The sequence below is a fragment of the Elephantulus edwardii genome, unplaced genomic scaffold (assembly GCF_000299155.1).
Source record: "Elephantulus edwardii isolate Elephantulus edwardi_28Jun2011 unplaced genomic scaffold, EleEdw1.0 scaffold00032, whole genome shotgun sequence".
Classification (NCBI taxonomy): Eukaryota; Metazoa; Chordata; class Mammalia; order Macroscelidea; family Macroscelididae; genus Elephantulus; species Elephantulus edwardii.
The window spans coordinates 2298614-2313196 of NW_006399782.1; the positions used below are offsets into that span (position 1 = coordinate 2298614).

General features: G+C 39.7%; 1 protein-coding gene and 1 pseudogene across 1 annotated transcript in view; both read left to right on the plus strand.

The window, feature by feature from the left end:
* TCTEX1D2 (Tctex1 domain containing 2) overlaps positions 1-10460 on the plus strand; it is a 33703-nt gene extending 23243 nt beyond the window's left edge. Inside the window, exons 4-5 of the mRNA XM_006884196.1 lie at positions 4483-4546; positions 10413-10460. Coding sequence (XP_006884258.1) covers positions 4483-4546; positions 10413-10460 — 112 coding nt within the window. The remainder of the gene's footprint in view (positions 1-4482; positions 4547-10412) is intronic.
* LOC102848625 lies at positions 5838-6622 on the plus strand (annotated as a pseudogene).
* Positions 10461-14583: the final 4123 nt, after the last annotated feature.

The window sequence follows — 14583 nt, forward strand, 5'->3', positions numbered from 1 at the left end:
TATCGCTGTTATGATGACATTTTCTCCAAGGTGGTTGCCAGATGCCATCACGACCTTTCTCAAAACATGAGGGAAAGTTGGTATCTGCTGGAAAGATATCTGCTCCATATCCGGAAGCTTGTCAGTCGGAAGCTAAATAATTCAATAATACAGTCCATGATGGGTTTCCACAGGTAGGAGGAATCCTACAGCGACGTCACATTTAGGGAGATCTCGCTGGGGCCTCCAGATGTAACAGAGCGAGTCCCCAGAAGGATCACTGAGCCAATTAGCCGAATTAACAAAGTTTATTTTGAGTTCGAACCTGGGCTCCTGCGTGCTGACACAGCAGCATCCACCCGAGAGCCGGGAGAACTTTTTTTTTTTACACACAGGTTCAGATTTAGGGTGAATTTTGGTTATCTTCCATATCTTTTTTTAACCCATGTTTTGTCTTTAATTTTCCCTCAGCCCCCACCTCTGCTGCTCATCTTTAATCAACATCTTTTCTTACTCAGTCCTCTCCCTAAATCTCTTAGTCTCTTTCTGGCCTAGGGGCATGGGTTGTGGAGAATCCCAGGCCTGAGCTTCCATCTGCTCTTTCCTGGAGCCCAGGGGAGGTGAGGGCAGGAAGGCACAGGAGAAGAGCAGGGCATCCTAGCACTGGGGAAGAATGGGCCTCTTGGAGCCCGAGCACTACCCTTCTCTTCCCCACTACTCCTGGACTGGGCCACTTCAGGGGGGCAGCAGGTTACCACTTGGCTAATACTGAGAATATAAGAATGACAAGCAAAATTTCTAGTCAGTTTTGTGTCTTAAAAAAAAGGAACCAATATATTATTACACAGCCTTTGTTTATTTTTTTGCTGTAGACTTCAACAGCCTGAGTTCTCAAAAAGCCAAGTTTTATGATCTTAGACAAATGAATTTCTCTAACCCAGTTTTCACACTTATTAAATGAGTGTAGGCATGTTGTCTGCCTCATAGGGTTATGAGTTGATACATGTAAAGTACTTAGATCAGTTGTTATGTGCCATCGAGTCGCTTGCGACTCACAGCGACCCTATGTACAAGAGCCCTAAATGCCGTTCTATCTTGTGCCAACCTCGCTGTCTCAAACACACTCATTCCCACCACCCCAATCACAGAATCGATCCATCTCATCAAGGGTCTTCCTCTCCTGCGCCGACCTTCCACTCTCCCAAACATGATGTCCCTCTCCAAGGACCAGTCCCTCCTTGTAACATGCCCGAAGTATGTCAGAGGAAGCTTCAGAATCCTTGACTCCAGGGAACATTCTGGCTTCACCCTCTCCAGGACAAACCTGTTTGTTCTCCTAGCAGTTCTCCTAGATCAGTAGCTGGTACCAATTAAGGTTAACAGTGATGAATCAGATATATACATTTACTAAAAAATGTAAGATATTTAAAAATACTTGTTCACTTAACATTATATTGAAGTTGAGATGTAAAACATCTCTTTAGTGGCTGCATAGAATTTCACTGCCAGTTAATATAAGTAATTTTGTATTTTGTGCTGCCAATCCAAATAACATGATTTGAATCCACCAAGCTGCTGCAGAGGAGAAAGATGGGCAGTCTCCTCCCATGCAATTTACAGTCTCTGAAAACCCACTAGAGGGTCAGCTATTAATTGGTTTCAACTTGATGAAACATAGGTGTCGTCGAGATCTGTATGACTCATAGGAACCCTATGAAAATAGACCTGAACCCTGTCCTGTCCTGCACCATCCTCATCGTCTCTGGCACACCATGCCCATTGCAGCAGTCACAGTGTCAGTCTATGTGGTTGAGGATCTTCCTCCCTTTTGCTGTCTCTCCACCTTCCCAAGCATGATGTCCCTGTCCAAGGAATAACCCTTCCTAACAATGCCCAAAGTATGTGAAGTGATTCTTTATCATCTTTGCCTCCAAGGAGCACTCTGGCTTCACTCCTTCCATGACATAACTCTTTTTTCTTTTGATAGTTCATGGGATATTCAGCACACTTCTCCAATGCCACAGTTCAGTTATTCTTCTATCATATTTATTCTTTGTCTAGCTCTTAGATACCTAGCAACTAATTGGAAGACTATGGTCTGAATCAGGTATACCTTGGTCTTCAAACTAACGTCATTGCTCCTCAATAACTTGGACAGGTCCTTTACAGCAGACTTGCCAATGCAATATAGCTCCTGACTACTGGTACCAACTTTGTTGATTGTGGATCCAAGTAAATGAATTAATTGACAGTTTTAATCTGTTCTCCACCTATCATGATGTTGCCTATTGGTTCAGTGATGAGAATTTTTGTTTTCTTGATGTTGAGATAGAATCCATAATGAAGGCTGTAGTCTTTGATCTTCTGCAACAAGCGCTCTAAGTCCTCTTCTAAGTCCTTTAAGCAAGCAAGATTGTGTCATCTGCATAATACAAGCTGTTGATGAATCTTCCTCCAAACCTGATGCCACATTTTTCTTCATATGTGAAAACCGAGAAATTTCTTTTTTAAATTGTGATTTTAACAAAAGTTTAGAGAAAAGTTGAATTTGCATTCATTCACTGTTGCACATTTTCCTCCCTACTCCACCCCAGTTCACTACTTTTTCTTCCCAGTTTACTTTTTTTTTTTAAAAAAAAAAGTCATTTGTTGTTGCATAATTTCCTTTCTCCTGCCTTGCCCTTCCCTCGTCCACTTTGCTATGCACCTCTTATTCTAGGCTCCTGTAATAAAAATAATGTGTAATCATGGATTCTTTTTTTTTTTGGTAATCATATATTCCTTTTAAACAGTTCTTTCCTTCATCTGTTCCAATGCAGTGTTCATTATTAATTCTCCCTTTTCGTAGCTTCCCCCCAACCCTCATGTCCATCCTGTCTTATAACAGTGGTGTTATGCAGTATTTGTCCTTTTGTGACTGAGATATTTCACTCAGCATAATATCCTCCAGAGTCATCCATGTTGTATAATATTTTATGAGTTCCTTGTTTTTCAGTGCTGTATAGTATTCTATGTGTGAATATACATAGTGGTGTTATGCAGTATTTGTCCTTTTGTGACTGAGATATTTCGCTCAGCATAATGTCCTCCAGAGTCATCCATGTTGTATAATATTTTATGAGTTCCTTGTTTTTCAGTGCTGTGTAGTATTCTATGTGTGAATATACCATAGTTTTTCTATCCATTCATTTGTTGATGGGGAGAAATTAATTTCTTAAAATCATCCAGCTGCTTGGATGATTTACTCAGCATACAGATTGCATAGGTTTCTTCTAACAACACATAACAACAGCAAAATACAGTACTACTTATTGCCATCCAATTGATTCTGAGTCAGGGCTACCTTGTGTATTACAGGGTAAAGACTGTGCTCCATTGAGTTCTCATAGCTGTGAGCTTTTGAAAGTACATTTCCAAGACTTTTTTCTCAGGAGCTTGTGAGTGCATTGAACCATCACCTCTGATTAATAGCTGCTACCTTAACTCCTTATCCCACCCAGGGAGTCAGTCTACTATACTAGTGAGTATTTAAGTGGTCTTTATATTGACTGATTGTTTTCCTTTACTGTGGAGAGGAGACTGTAGAATATAGATAAAATGGAGTTGAAAACAATTAGTTTGAGAACGTAGGTAGGCTAGCATCCTGTAGAGATAATGTTAGATTGAAAATTAGAAACCTGAATTCTAGTTCCGTTTTCCTCTTAATTTTGTGAGTCCTGGTAGCATAGTGCTTAATGTGCCAGTCTGCTGATGGAAGGGTCTGTTTGAATCTACCAGCCAGGCATTCTGTAGGAGAAAAGTGAGCAGTCTCTTCCTGAAAAGATACACAGCCTCAGAAACCTGCTGGAGGGTAACTGTGAGTCAGTATCGACTCACAGCAATGGGTTTGATTTAGTGGAGTTTACTCGCAGAGTGCCGCCATAGAGATAGATCCTGGAAATCCTTACGGGCCAGCTTTACTCTGTCATGGATGGTCAGCATGAGGTGGAATTGACTCAATGACACATGACCGTGGCAATAATAGAAAACAATCAAGTTGAACTAAATAATCTCTTGGGTCCTTTCCAGGCCTACTTCCTCATATTTTTGTTGTTGTTGATTGCCTTTGAGTTGAGCATGACTCATAGTGATCCTATGAACAAAAGGCCTAAAGCCCCTCTATAACTATTGACATTTACCAAAGTTCATAGCGTTTCCGGAGGCATGTTGTTTAGGAAATGGGTCCCACACCTGCTTCCTAACCTGTCATAGTATGTTACTGTTGCTATGTGCTGTTGAGTTGCCTGTGATGTATAGCAACCCTTTATGCAGCAGCTCTGAACCCTTCCCTATCCTGAGCCACTCTCACTAATTCTGACCCACCAACCCCCATTGCCCTAGTTACTGTACTAATACTATACTAATTTATAAGAATGTACTCAGGGAAACTTAAGTTCAGGACAGATTTGTGTTGTTTCAGCTCCTTGTTACGTTTTTGATGATACTACATTCTTTACTTTTCAGCATGGCTGCTTGCTGTTTCTGGGATGCAGACACGGACAACTACATTCATGATGTTTTTATGAATGTAAGTTTGCTTGAATTTTTTTTTTTACCTTTTCTAGGAAACATGGAAATTTCAAATAAATGAATCAGTGTTTTATTAAAATATAAAGACACATTAGTTTTCAACGTTTGTCTTCAAATCCTGAGTGAGGTGATTTAACTGTTGCTTCTGTGTATGTGTTGCTCAAGCCGAAATTTAGGGGACCTGTGTGTATACAAATGATGTACATCTTCACAGGTCCGAATTTGGGAAGGTGGATTGACCTGTAACAAATGATAATGAAGATAACAGTTTTGGGTAGTGTTCAGATCCATTATTCATAGGATTGCTATGAGTTGTAGTTGACTTGATAGTACCTAACAACAGTAGATACATAGGGAACTTTGTTGGTGTCATCAGTAGGGAGCTGTGTTGCTAACCATCCCCAAAGAATTCCCTCTCTGGTGGGTCAGATCTACCAGGAGCTCCTCAGGAGAAAGAGGGGAAATCTCCTGTGCAATTTGTTGTTGTTGTTGTTAAGTGCTGTCAAGTCGCAGGCGACACATAGCGACCCTATGAAGAAGAGTCCTTGATGCTTGGGTGCCTTTCATCCTCTCTCCAAGTTCATAGGGTTTCCGGAGGCAAGTTATTATGGAAGTGGACACCACTCCTGCTTTCAAGCATGTTTTCATCAGGGAGCTCCACCCCACTCTCAGTCCGCATTGGGTAGCCAACCATTAATGCATTTGACACATCTGTGTCACAGTGTTCAGCCTCACAGCAACCACAAGTGACCGCGGGACGGCAACTTGTACACCAGGGCTATAGGACCTAGAGGAATGTCTGAACAAAAACAATGAAAGACTGGCCTGAGAGCCGCGAACTGAAAGTCACTCACCTTTGTCTTGGTCACATCATTTTCTCTTCACTGGGCCAACTGATCTCTCTCTCTCTTTCTCTCTCTGTTGATGTTATTGTTGTTAAGTGCCGTCGAGTCACAGGCGACTCATAGCGACCCTATGAAGGAGAGTCCTTGACGCTTGGGGGCCTTTCATCCTCTCTCCAAGGTCATAGGGTTTCCGGAGGCAAACTATAGCCTCCGAAAACCTGATGAAAGGTCAGCTCTAAGTCGCTTCTGACATGACAGTGACGAGAGAGAGATCTAGAATCAATACATGGTACTTTGCTAAGCTGCAAAGAAATTGGGTGGCTGGGATTCCATAAGCAAAGCTGATTTTTCTTTTAGAACTGAAATTACTTCATTTCAAACTCATTTCTCAAAAGTGAGCAAAAATAAGGAGGGATCTTTAAACTTAGGTTTCAGTGCACCACCATGGAAGTCAGCAAGAACAAGCTCCTCACGAAAGGTGGCAAAAAGACAGTGGTTGATCCATTTTCTAAGAAAGATTGATATGCTATAAAGGCACCAGCTATTGTCAATACAAGAAATATTGGAAAGACACTAGTCACAAGGACTCAAGGAACCAAAATTGCATCTGATGACTCAAGGGTTGTGCTTCCGAAGTGAGCCTTGTTGATTTGCAAAATGATAAGGATGCATTTAGAAAATTCAAGCCGATTACTGAGGATATTCAAGGCAAAAACTCCCCCATCAATTTGCATGGCATAGATCATGACAAAATGTGCTCCCTGTCAAAAGATGGCAGACCATGATTAAAGCTCATGTTGATGTCAAGACTACCGTTGGTTATTTACTTTGTCTGTTTTGTGTTGGTTTTACGAAAAAACACAACAGTCAGATTCAGAAGACATCTTCTGCTCAGTACCAACAGGTCCACCAAATCCAGAAGAAAATGATGGAAGTCATGACCCGAGATGTGCAGACAAATGAAAGAGGTGGTCAATTCATTGATTCCAGACAGAATTGGGAAAAACATAGAAAAGGCTTGCCAGTCTATTGATCCTCTCCATGATATATTTGTTAGAAAAGTAAAAATGCTGAAGAAGCCCAAGTTTGAGTTGGGCGAACTCCTGGAGCTTTATGGTGAAGGTGGAAGCTCTGGAAAAGCTCCTGGAGATGAGACAGGTGCTAAAGTTGAACGAGTTGGTGGCTGTGAACCACCAGTTCAAAAATCTGTTTACAATTCAGACTTTTAATAATGACAAATAAAAATTATTTGTGAAAAAAATAGGTTTGGTTGGAACATTAGCAGTATGTTACCACTCTATATCATAGTTTAATCACATGTTACTTTATATTTTCCTTCAGAAATTATTCCATCTGTTGTAGGAGAAAAAAAACCCAGTAACTACTCCAGTTACTAAAAATCAAGAAAAAGTAGTTGATTCATGCATGCTGTTGTTGGTGTTAGGTGCCACTGAGTCACATGCGACTTGGGGCATGGTGAAGAAAAGGAAAAAGAAAGACTGATAAGAGTGGGAGAATTGGACCACCAGCAAGCCAGATAACCCCAAACTCCTGAAGGTTACATTTTACAGAAATGTTACAAAAATTATGCAAAATTACCCTATTAAAGTTCCATTTACATCAAGATGATAAAAAAAGAGGGGAGTCCCTCTGGTTTTCTGGCTTCTTAGATAAGAGACTTTTTTTACTCTTTTGTGCGCGTGTACCATCAAATCAGATCTGACTGGTACAGGAGGAGATTTTCCCTCCTTCCCCGGCAGAGCATCTGGTGGGTTCGAACCGTGCGCCTCTGGGATTGTAGTTGCAGTTCCTTGCCACTAGGCCACCAGAGCTCCCCAGATAAGAGACCTTTTAATATGAGTGGCAGCCTCATGTCTTCATCTTTGTAGAGACCAGGATATTCTAATAACACAGAAAGAGGAGATGCACAACAGGTGTTACAAGAGGGGATAGGGAACCCGATAAAGCCATCTAGTCCCAGTTGATAGGATGTAGAGACGTAAAGAAGCAGATCACAAACTTTGTTTTTAGGTATTACTTTGCTTTTAAGATGTTAATGCTAATGGTGCATAATAAAATAGCTTTGACAGTAGATGGATAAAACTCACAAATTGACAGCCTGATGGTTTCTGTGAATTTGCTATTGGATTTCAGAAGTGGTTCAGTATTCAACAGCTATTGTTGCCTGTAGTATATATGGTTGTTTTATCTTAAAAAATCTCCTCTACCAAATGCTCACAGGCTATGAATTTGTAGTTAGTATCAGAATGAAAGTAAGAGTTGAACAGAAACTGGGTTGACTAGATAAGAAGAGAATTCCCTTGCTAGCTCTGCCACTTTCTAATGGAATGACTTAGGGAAGTCATTGGACTTTTTGGGGCTCAGATTGTCTTTCTACATTAGGAAGCTGTAGTAGATCATCTTAAAGATTGGCTGTGGGTGCCTAACAATAATCTTTAGAACTTGTTTAAAATAACAAATGCTAGAACCCTACTTAAGTAGATTCTGATCAAATAAGCCAAATCAGCAAAGCAGAATTTTTAAGGTCTCTGCATGATTCTATTGTCCTTCCAGGTTTGGAAGCAGATTATTTTGACTATCTTTAGGTACCTTTTAATCCTGAAATTCTGTAGTCCTTGTAATTCTAAAATTCTATGGTCCAAAGTTTCATTATACTCAACTACTATGCATCAGAGAGCTGGACAATGACTAAGGATGACAGAAGAATTGATGCCTTTGAGTTATGGTTCTGGAGGAGAGTCTTGAACATACAGTGGACTACCAAGAAACAAAGAAGTCTGTCTTGGAGAGGGTGAAACCATATTTCTCCTTGGAGGTTAGGATTTTGAAGTTTCGTCTCACATACTTTGGACATGTGGCAAGTGGGAACCAATCCTTGTAGAAGGACATCATGCTCGGAAGGGTGGAGGGACAGTATAGGAGAAGACCTCGCATGAGGTGGATTAATACAGTAACTAAAGCAATAGGGGTAGATGTGTTGGAGTCAGTGAGACTGGCTTAGGACAGGGCAGGCCTCAGAGCTGTTATACAAGCAACTCGATGGCACATAACACCAACACCAATTCTACAAGGGATCAAGGACTGAATGATGAGAAGTACTATGCAGATCTTCATTCATGCACTTTCTTTGTGAGAGATCATGCTGATCCTTCTTGGAGTTAAAAATACATCAAGTATTTCCCTGAGTTCTTAAAAAAATTCATCCATTTAATAAATACTTCTGAGCTCCTTTTACTTGCCAGCCTCTCTTTTCAAGTTGTGAATAATAAAATAATAAATAAGACAGACATGGTCGATCTGCCTTCAGAGAATTTATAATCTAGTGAGGGGATACGCTATACTCAAATGAACAATTACTAACTTGAGGTATCTATTATTCTAATAAGAATTAAAAGAACTTCATTTAAGAACACAGGCTTGTTGGGACATATGGCTAACAATAATTTTTGTGAGCCTAGTTTTGGTTGCTGACAGTCTCTTTAAGTCCAGTTTGTTGGGTTCGATATTAGTATTTGATTTTCAGAGCTGAAAGTAACTTTGCTTATTTGAGAGAAGATCCCAGGAAGCCACTAGAAATGAGATGAAGACCAGAAAGGCATCCATTATTGAGCAGATTATTGCTGTAGGGAACTAGGACTCAGCTCCATTGAAAAGCTCTGGGAGGCCGTGGTGAATATGTCACTCAAACTGTGGCCACGGTGGCAGTCTGTGAACTGCTTTTACAGGTTTAGGTACATGAAAATGTGTAAACAGAGTCTAAGGGTTTAGAAACTTTCAGAGCAATCTGACAAAGCAATTTTATTTGCTCATTAAATCTAATTTTGAAAATGGAATTGTCTTTTGGATAGTTTTAAAAAAATTTTTCAAATATTTCATTTTTAGTGTACTTTACAAAACCATCAGTCAGTGAAAGATTAAACATGAAAAAAAAACAAACACCCAAAACAGAACAGGTCTTTCCCTACCTGCATCACTGTTGTAGAACATAGCTCAGCTCTAAAGAGATGGGGAATTGAGCTAACCACAAATTTGACTTTTGTTTAAGATTCTGGTACTTGAGTTCAAATGATTTCCTTCTATCTCTATCATGTTAGAGCTCAGGTTGGTGAATCAGGAATTGCTGAGGTTGGTGGAACTCCTAAAATAATAACTAACTAAAAACATCTTTTTAGCAACTTTAAGTGGACTCAGAGAGGCTGCCTCAAGATAGGGCAGGATTCAGAGCTATTGAACATAGGGTCACTGTGAGTTGCAGGTGACTCGATAGCACATGACAACAACAAACTAAAATATAGACTCAGAAAACCCAACCCACACCGCTGCCATCAAGTTGATTCTGCCTCACAGTCACCCTCAAGTACCCAGCAGAGCTGCCATTGGGCTCCCCAGGCTGCGTCTCTTTCTAGAAGCAGACTGCTTCATCTTCCTCCTGCAGAGCAGTTCATGGGTATGAACCACGTACCTTTCAGGTAGCAGCCAAGCACTTAAACTACTTTGTCACCAAAGCTCTTTAAAAGATGGACATGAATTTTATCAGTTAAGAACACACACTCAGAGACTATTTACCCGTCTCCAGAATTTATGACAGGATGCTGCTTTGCTGTACTGTGATACTACAGTATATTCCCTAGGGTTGCCTAATGCTCTTAGGCCAAGAAGCTCAAAGTATTTCACAGATTATTATATTTTCTGTGATAAATTGCGGGAAATGGAAAGAATTGTGTTTTATCCATTACATAAAATTCATTAGTTTGCATTTTAGTCTTGAGCTTCAAAAATTCAACTATTTGCCCTACCCTTTTAGCTAGCAATTTTGTAACTATTCTTAGGCAAGCAGCTTTATAGATATACACAGGACAGTTGTGGGTTTTTTCCCTAAGGAAAAGGTATTTATGATTTAAAGTTGGTGAAGGTCTGGGATGGCTCAGTGTCGACTGCCTCATTATTATTAACCTTCTGGATCTGTGTGTATGTGTGCGTACTTTGTTTATTTTTCAGGACAGTTTATTCTGTGTTGTCGCGGCATTTGGATGTTTCTTCTATTGAATCTTTGAAAAGCTGAGAAAAGATACAAAAAGGAAGAATGACAGACTTTTTCACATTATTAACTACTTTGATAAAATAAAGATAAGCTGGCAGTTTGTCAACTGCTAGGACTTAGGCTTTGATTTTTTTAAATTAAATTTTATTAGTTTTAATGAACATTTACAGAGATTTTGGGTTTTCATTCATTCATTGTTGCACTGTTTTCTCCACCCTCCTCCCCAGTTCGTTATTCTTCCCCCCCCAAGGCCGGTTTAAATGGCCAATTGCCACAGTGCTTGTCAAAGCCAGTTCTGATTAATCTCCTTTGTCAGTGTGTCCCTTGCCATTCCCTATCACTCCTCCCTGAGAGAGACTTCACCCTGATTCATAAGGAAAAGGGGATGGCGTATTCTCTTAGCTACTTCCTGCTGAAAAGGGACGCTGTGGGTTTCAGGGTGAATGTCTTCTCTCACTACTCCAAAGGGCCCCTTGGCAGTAGGAAACACATAGACTATTATGGAGATTGATTTTGGAATTTAGATGCACTGTTATCAGTTGTGCTTAGCTGTACATGTTCATATCCTTGAAGATGTATCATGGAAGTGTTGCAGCCTAGAAGATACAAATTTAACTAACAAGTTAAAAGTGCATGAGTCAAAAATTGAAAAGCAATAATATTCTGAGTAGAGGTTCTAATAGTGGCACAAATCAAGTTACAGAGGTAAGGTGGTTCCATTGCCATCCTTACTCTAACTTAATTCTTTTTTTTAATTTAAATTTGTTATTAAGGCTTTGATTTTTTTATGATACATTCTTACTACATTTGAAAAATAGAGGGAAATCTAGAATTCAGTGTCTCATATAACCAACTGTACATATATTTACAAATATTGTTATTTTTATTTATAGGATAAAAAATAATAAAAGATAAAAATTTGTTCCCTGATTTTTTCACTTCTCATGTTATAAATTATTTTTCCATCATTTTATTTGTACTATTATTTCCATAAGTATAATTTAATAGTTTTTATTTATTCTATTAGGTTATTCCATTGGTTATTTTTCCATATCCTTTTTCTTTATACTTTAAAAAAATTTTATACTGATTTATTTGTAAAGTTCTAATACATTGTGTTTGACACAAGATCTTTCTGATTTCCTTCATCTGCCCTGTCAATTTGTGCAACCCTGTGATTAATACACACACACCCCTCCGCCCATCCTTACCCCCCTACTTCCACCCTCCTTCCCCTGCCTTGATCCTCATACTTATTCTACAATAATGGTTTTACATAGTATTTAGCCTTATGGGACTGAGTTAGTTAACTCAGCATAATGCTCTCCAGTCCCTCCAAGTTAGGTAATAATTTACAAAATCATTGCTCCTGTGTGCTGCATAGTAGTCCATTGTGTGAATGTACCACAACTTCTCAATCCATTCATTTGTGGTTGGACATCTGGGCTGTTTACCATGTTCTTGAGATGGTGATTAACACTGCTATGAACATTGGTATACATGCTGTATCCTTTTTGAGAGGTGCTTATTTTTTTTGTTGTGATTAAGTAATACTATTTTTGCCGGTTTTTTCCCTTTATTTTGAATTGTTTTTCCTTTTCATTCTTTCCCCTCACTACATTGTGTTTGCTTACTTACTGCCACCTTACATCCTTGCACAGCTCACTAGCTAAACATCAATCTCTCCAGAGTTTTTCCACAGTGGCAGGATGAAGAGGTCCAACGTGGTGTATGAAATCAAACCAAACCAAACCCATTGCTGTAAAGTTGATACTGACCCATAGCACATAGTAGAGCTGCTCCACAGTGTTCCATGACTGTAAGACTTTATGCAAACAAACTGTCACGTCTTTTCCCCACAGAACAGCTGGAGTGTTTGAATTGCTGAATTTTCAGATATTAGTCTGGATCTTGTCACTGTGCTACCAAGGCTCTCAGTTTATGAAAGAAGGCCTCTTTAAGACTCTAAAGGGCATTCTGGTGGAGTAGTCCATCGCGTGTTATGACACTAACCAAAAGGCTGCATCTCCAGTGCTTTGAAGCCACCAAATGCTCTCAAGGAGAAAGATGCACAATCTCTTCCTGTTACTATTTACAGCCTCAGAAACCCAGTGGTTTCTATAATCTCAACGACAGTAGTTGGATGACTTTTTGAAGACTCCTAAGTCCTTATATTGGCTACTCTCTAAATTCTTTTCATTTTTGCATTGACTATTTCCTTAGAGTTCCTGTTATCTCCTCTCCAGTTACCTGACCTTATTTGGGCACATCACTTTATCAGGCATGTCTAAACAGTTATGTGACACTCAAAAAAAGAAAAAGGCCAGAATTTAAATACTTTCCTCCCTCCTTGGGGACTCCTGAATTACAAGGAGTTTACACAAGGTTACCCACTGTCTTAGCTGGGATTCTCTAGAGGAGTAAAATTAATGAGATGTATACATAGAAATACTAAGGAAATGTACTTGAAGGAAATAGCTCACACAAGCATGAGAATTCAGTAAGCCAAGATTTGCAGTGCAGGGAGAAGGTTTATGTCTCAGGAACTGGAGGAGGTCAGGTGATGAGTGTAGAGTCAAGAAATGAATTTTTACCCAAATATGTACTAGAGACATACCATATCCCCAAGGAAAGTCTCCTTTCAAAGATTGACAACTGATCTTACCAGTCTACCACATCATGGCAGGAGATTCAGTTATAGTACTCGGTGGAAGAGCAATCAACCTAGTATCTGCTAAAACATGAGAACGACAGCCTGGTCAAGTTGACACAAAACATTTATCATGCCATCTTTCTTTTCTATGTTCAAACATGTAGGCTAAAAATGAAAAATTGCAGGCATTAGGCTTGGAGGAAGACTCCTCAGCAACCCGCATTATGCAGAAGACACATTCATGCTTCCTGAAAGTAAGGAGGACTTGACACAAAGATTGCAGCCTTCAGTATGGATTACATGTCAGCAACAAGAAAACACGAATTCTCACCACTGGACTCAGGCAACATCGTGCTAGATGGAGAAAAGATTGAAGAAAAAAATGGAGAAAACTATTTCCTCTTAACTTGTATCCACAGTCAACATCCAGGGTAACAACAGTTAAGAAATCAGAACATATGTTGTATAGGGAAAATCTGCTGTCAAGGACTTCTCCAGTACCAAAGAGCAACTATGTCAGTTTAAAGACTAAAGGTGTACCTGCTTCACGCTGTGGTCTTTTCAATTACTTACTAACATCTGAAATTTGAACAATGACTAAGGGTAACAGAAGAATCAGTTGGTACTCTTGAGTTTTGGTGCTGGAAAATAATACTGAATTTCCCATGAAAATATTTATGAACAAATAAGGTTGAATTACACAAAGTGCAACTATGGTGCTCCTTAGAGGCAAGGATGGTTAAACTGTCTCACATACTTTAGGCATATTATTAAGAAATGTTTGTCCTTGGAAAAAGATATGCTAGGAAAGGTGGAAGGTCAGAGAAAGAGAGGAAGACCTCCAACAAGATGGATTGACACAGTGACTGTAACAGTTGGCTCTAGCATATCAGAAATTAAGATGGCTCAGAATAGAGCAACATTCAAATCTGTTGTTCAAAGAATTGGTGAGTTACAGGCGACTGGAACACACCTAACAAAAAGAAGTGGGGAAATCCCCTTTACATTCTCACATAACATTAGGTAGTTACTTGCATTACATCCACAGTTTCAAAAGGGACCCTTTCAAATGTTCATTGTAGCAAAATAGATTCTCCCTACCAGACCCTGTCACGTCTTATTGTTACAGCCACAGAACTGGTCAACCCCACCAACCAGACCCAGCCAGGAACTGCTGCCAACATTCTACTTTTCCCTCTCTCCTTCCCTCTCTACTCCTGTTCAGCCTTTTAACTCCTCAGGACTAACCTCCTAATTAAAAAAAAAAATCTTATGCAACTAAATTATCACTCTCTTCCAACCCTTACCTGAAAATAAAACATCACCTCCCCTCCATCTCTGATCCCAATCTGTCAGATAATCTCCCATGCCATCCTCCCGCAGGAATTCATACCAAAACATACAGGCAAATCTACCAAACTCCTCCATCCTCCCCTCTCTCAAGTAACACTTGCTAGAGCTACAGGGAGTGGCAG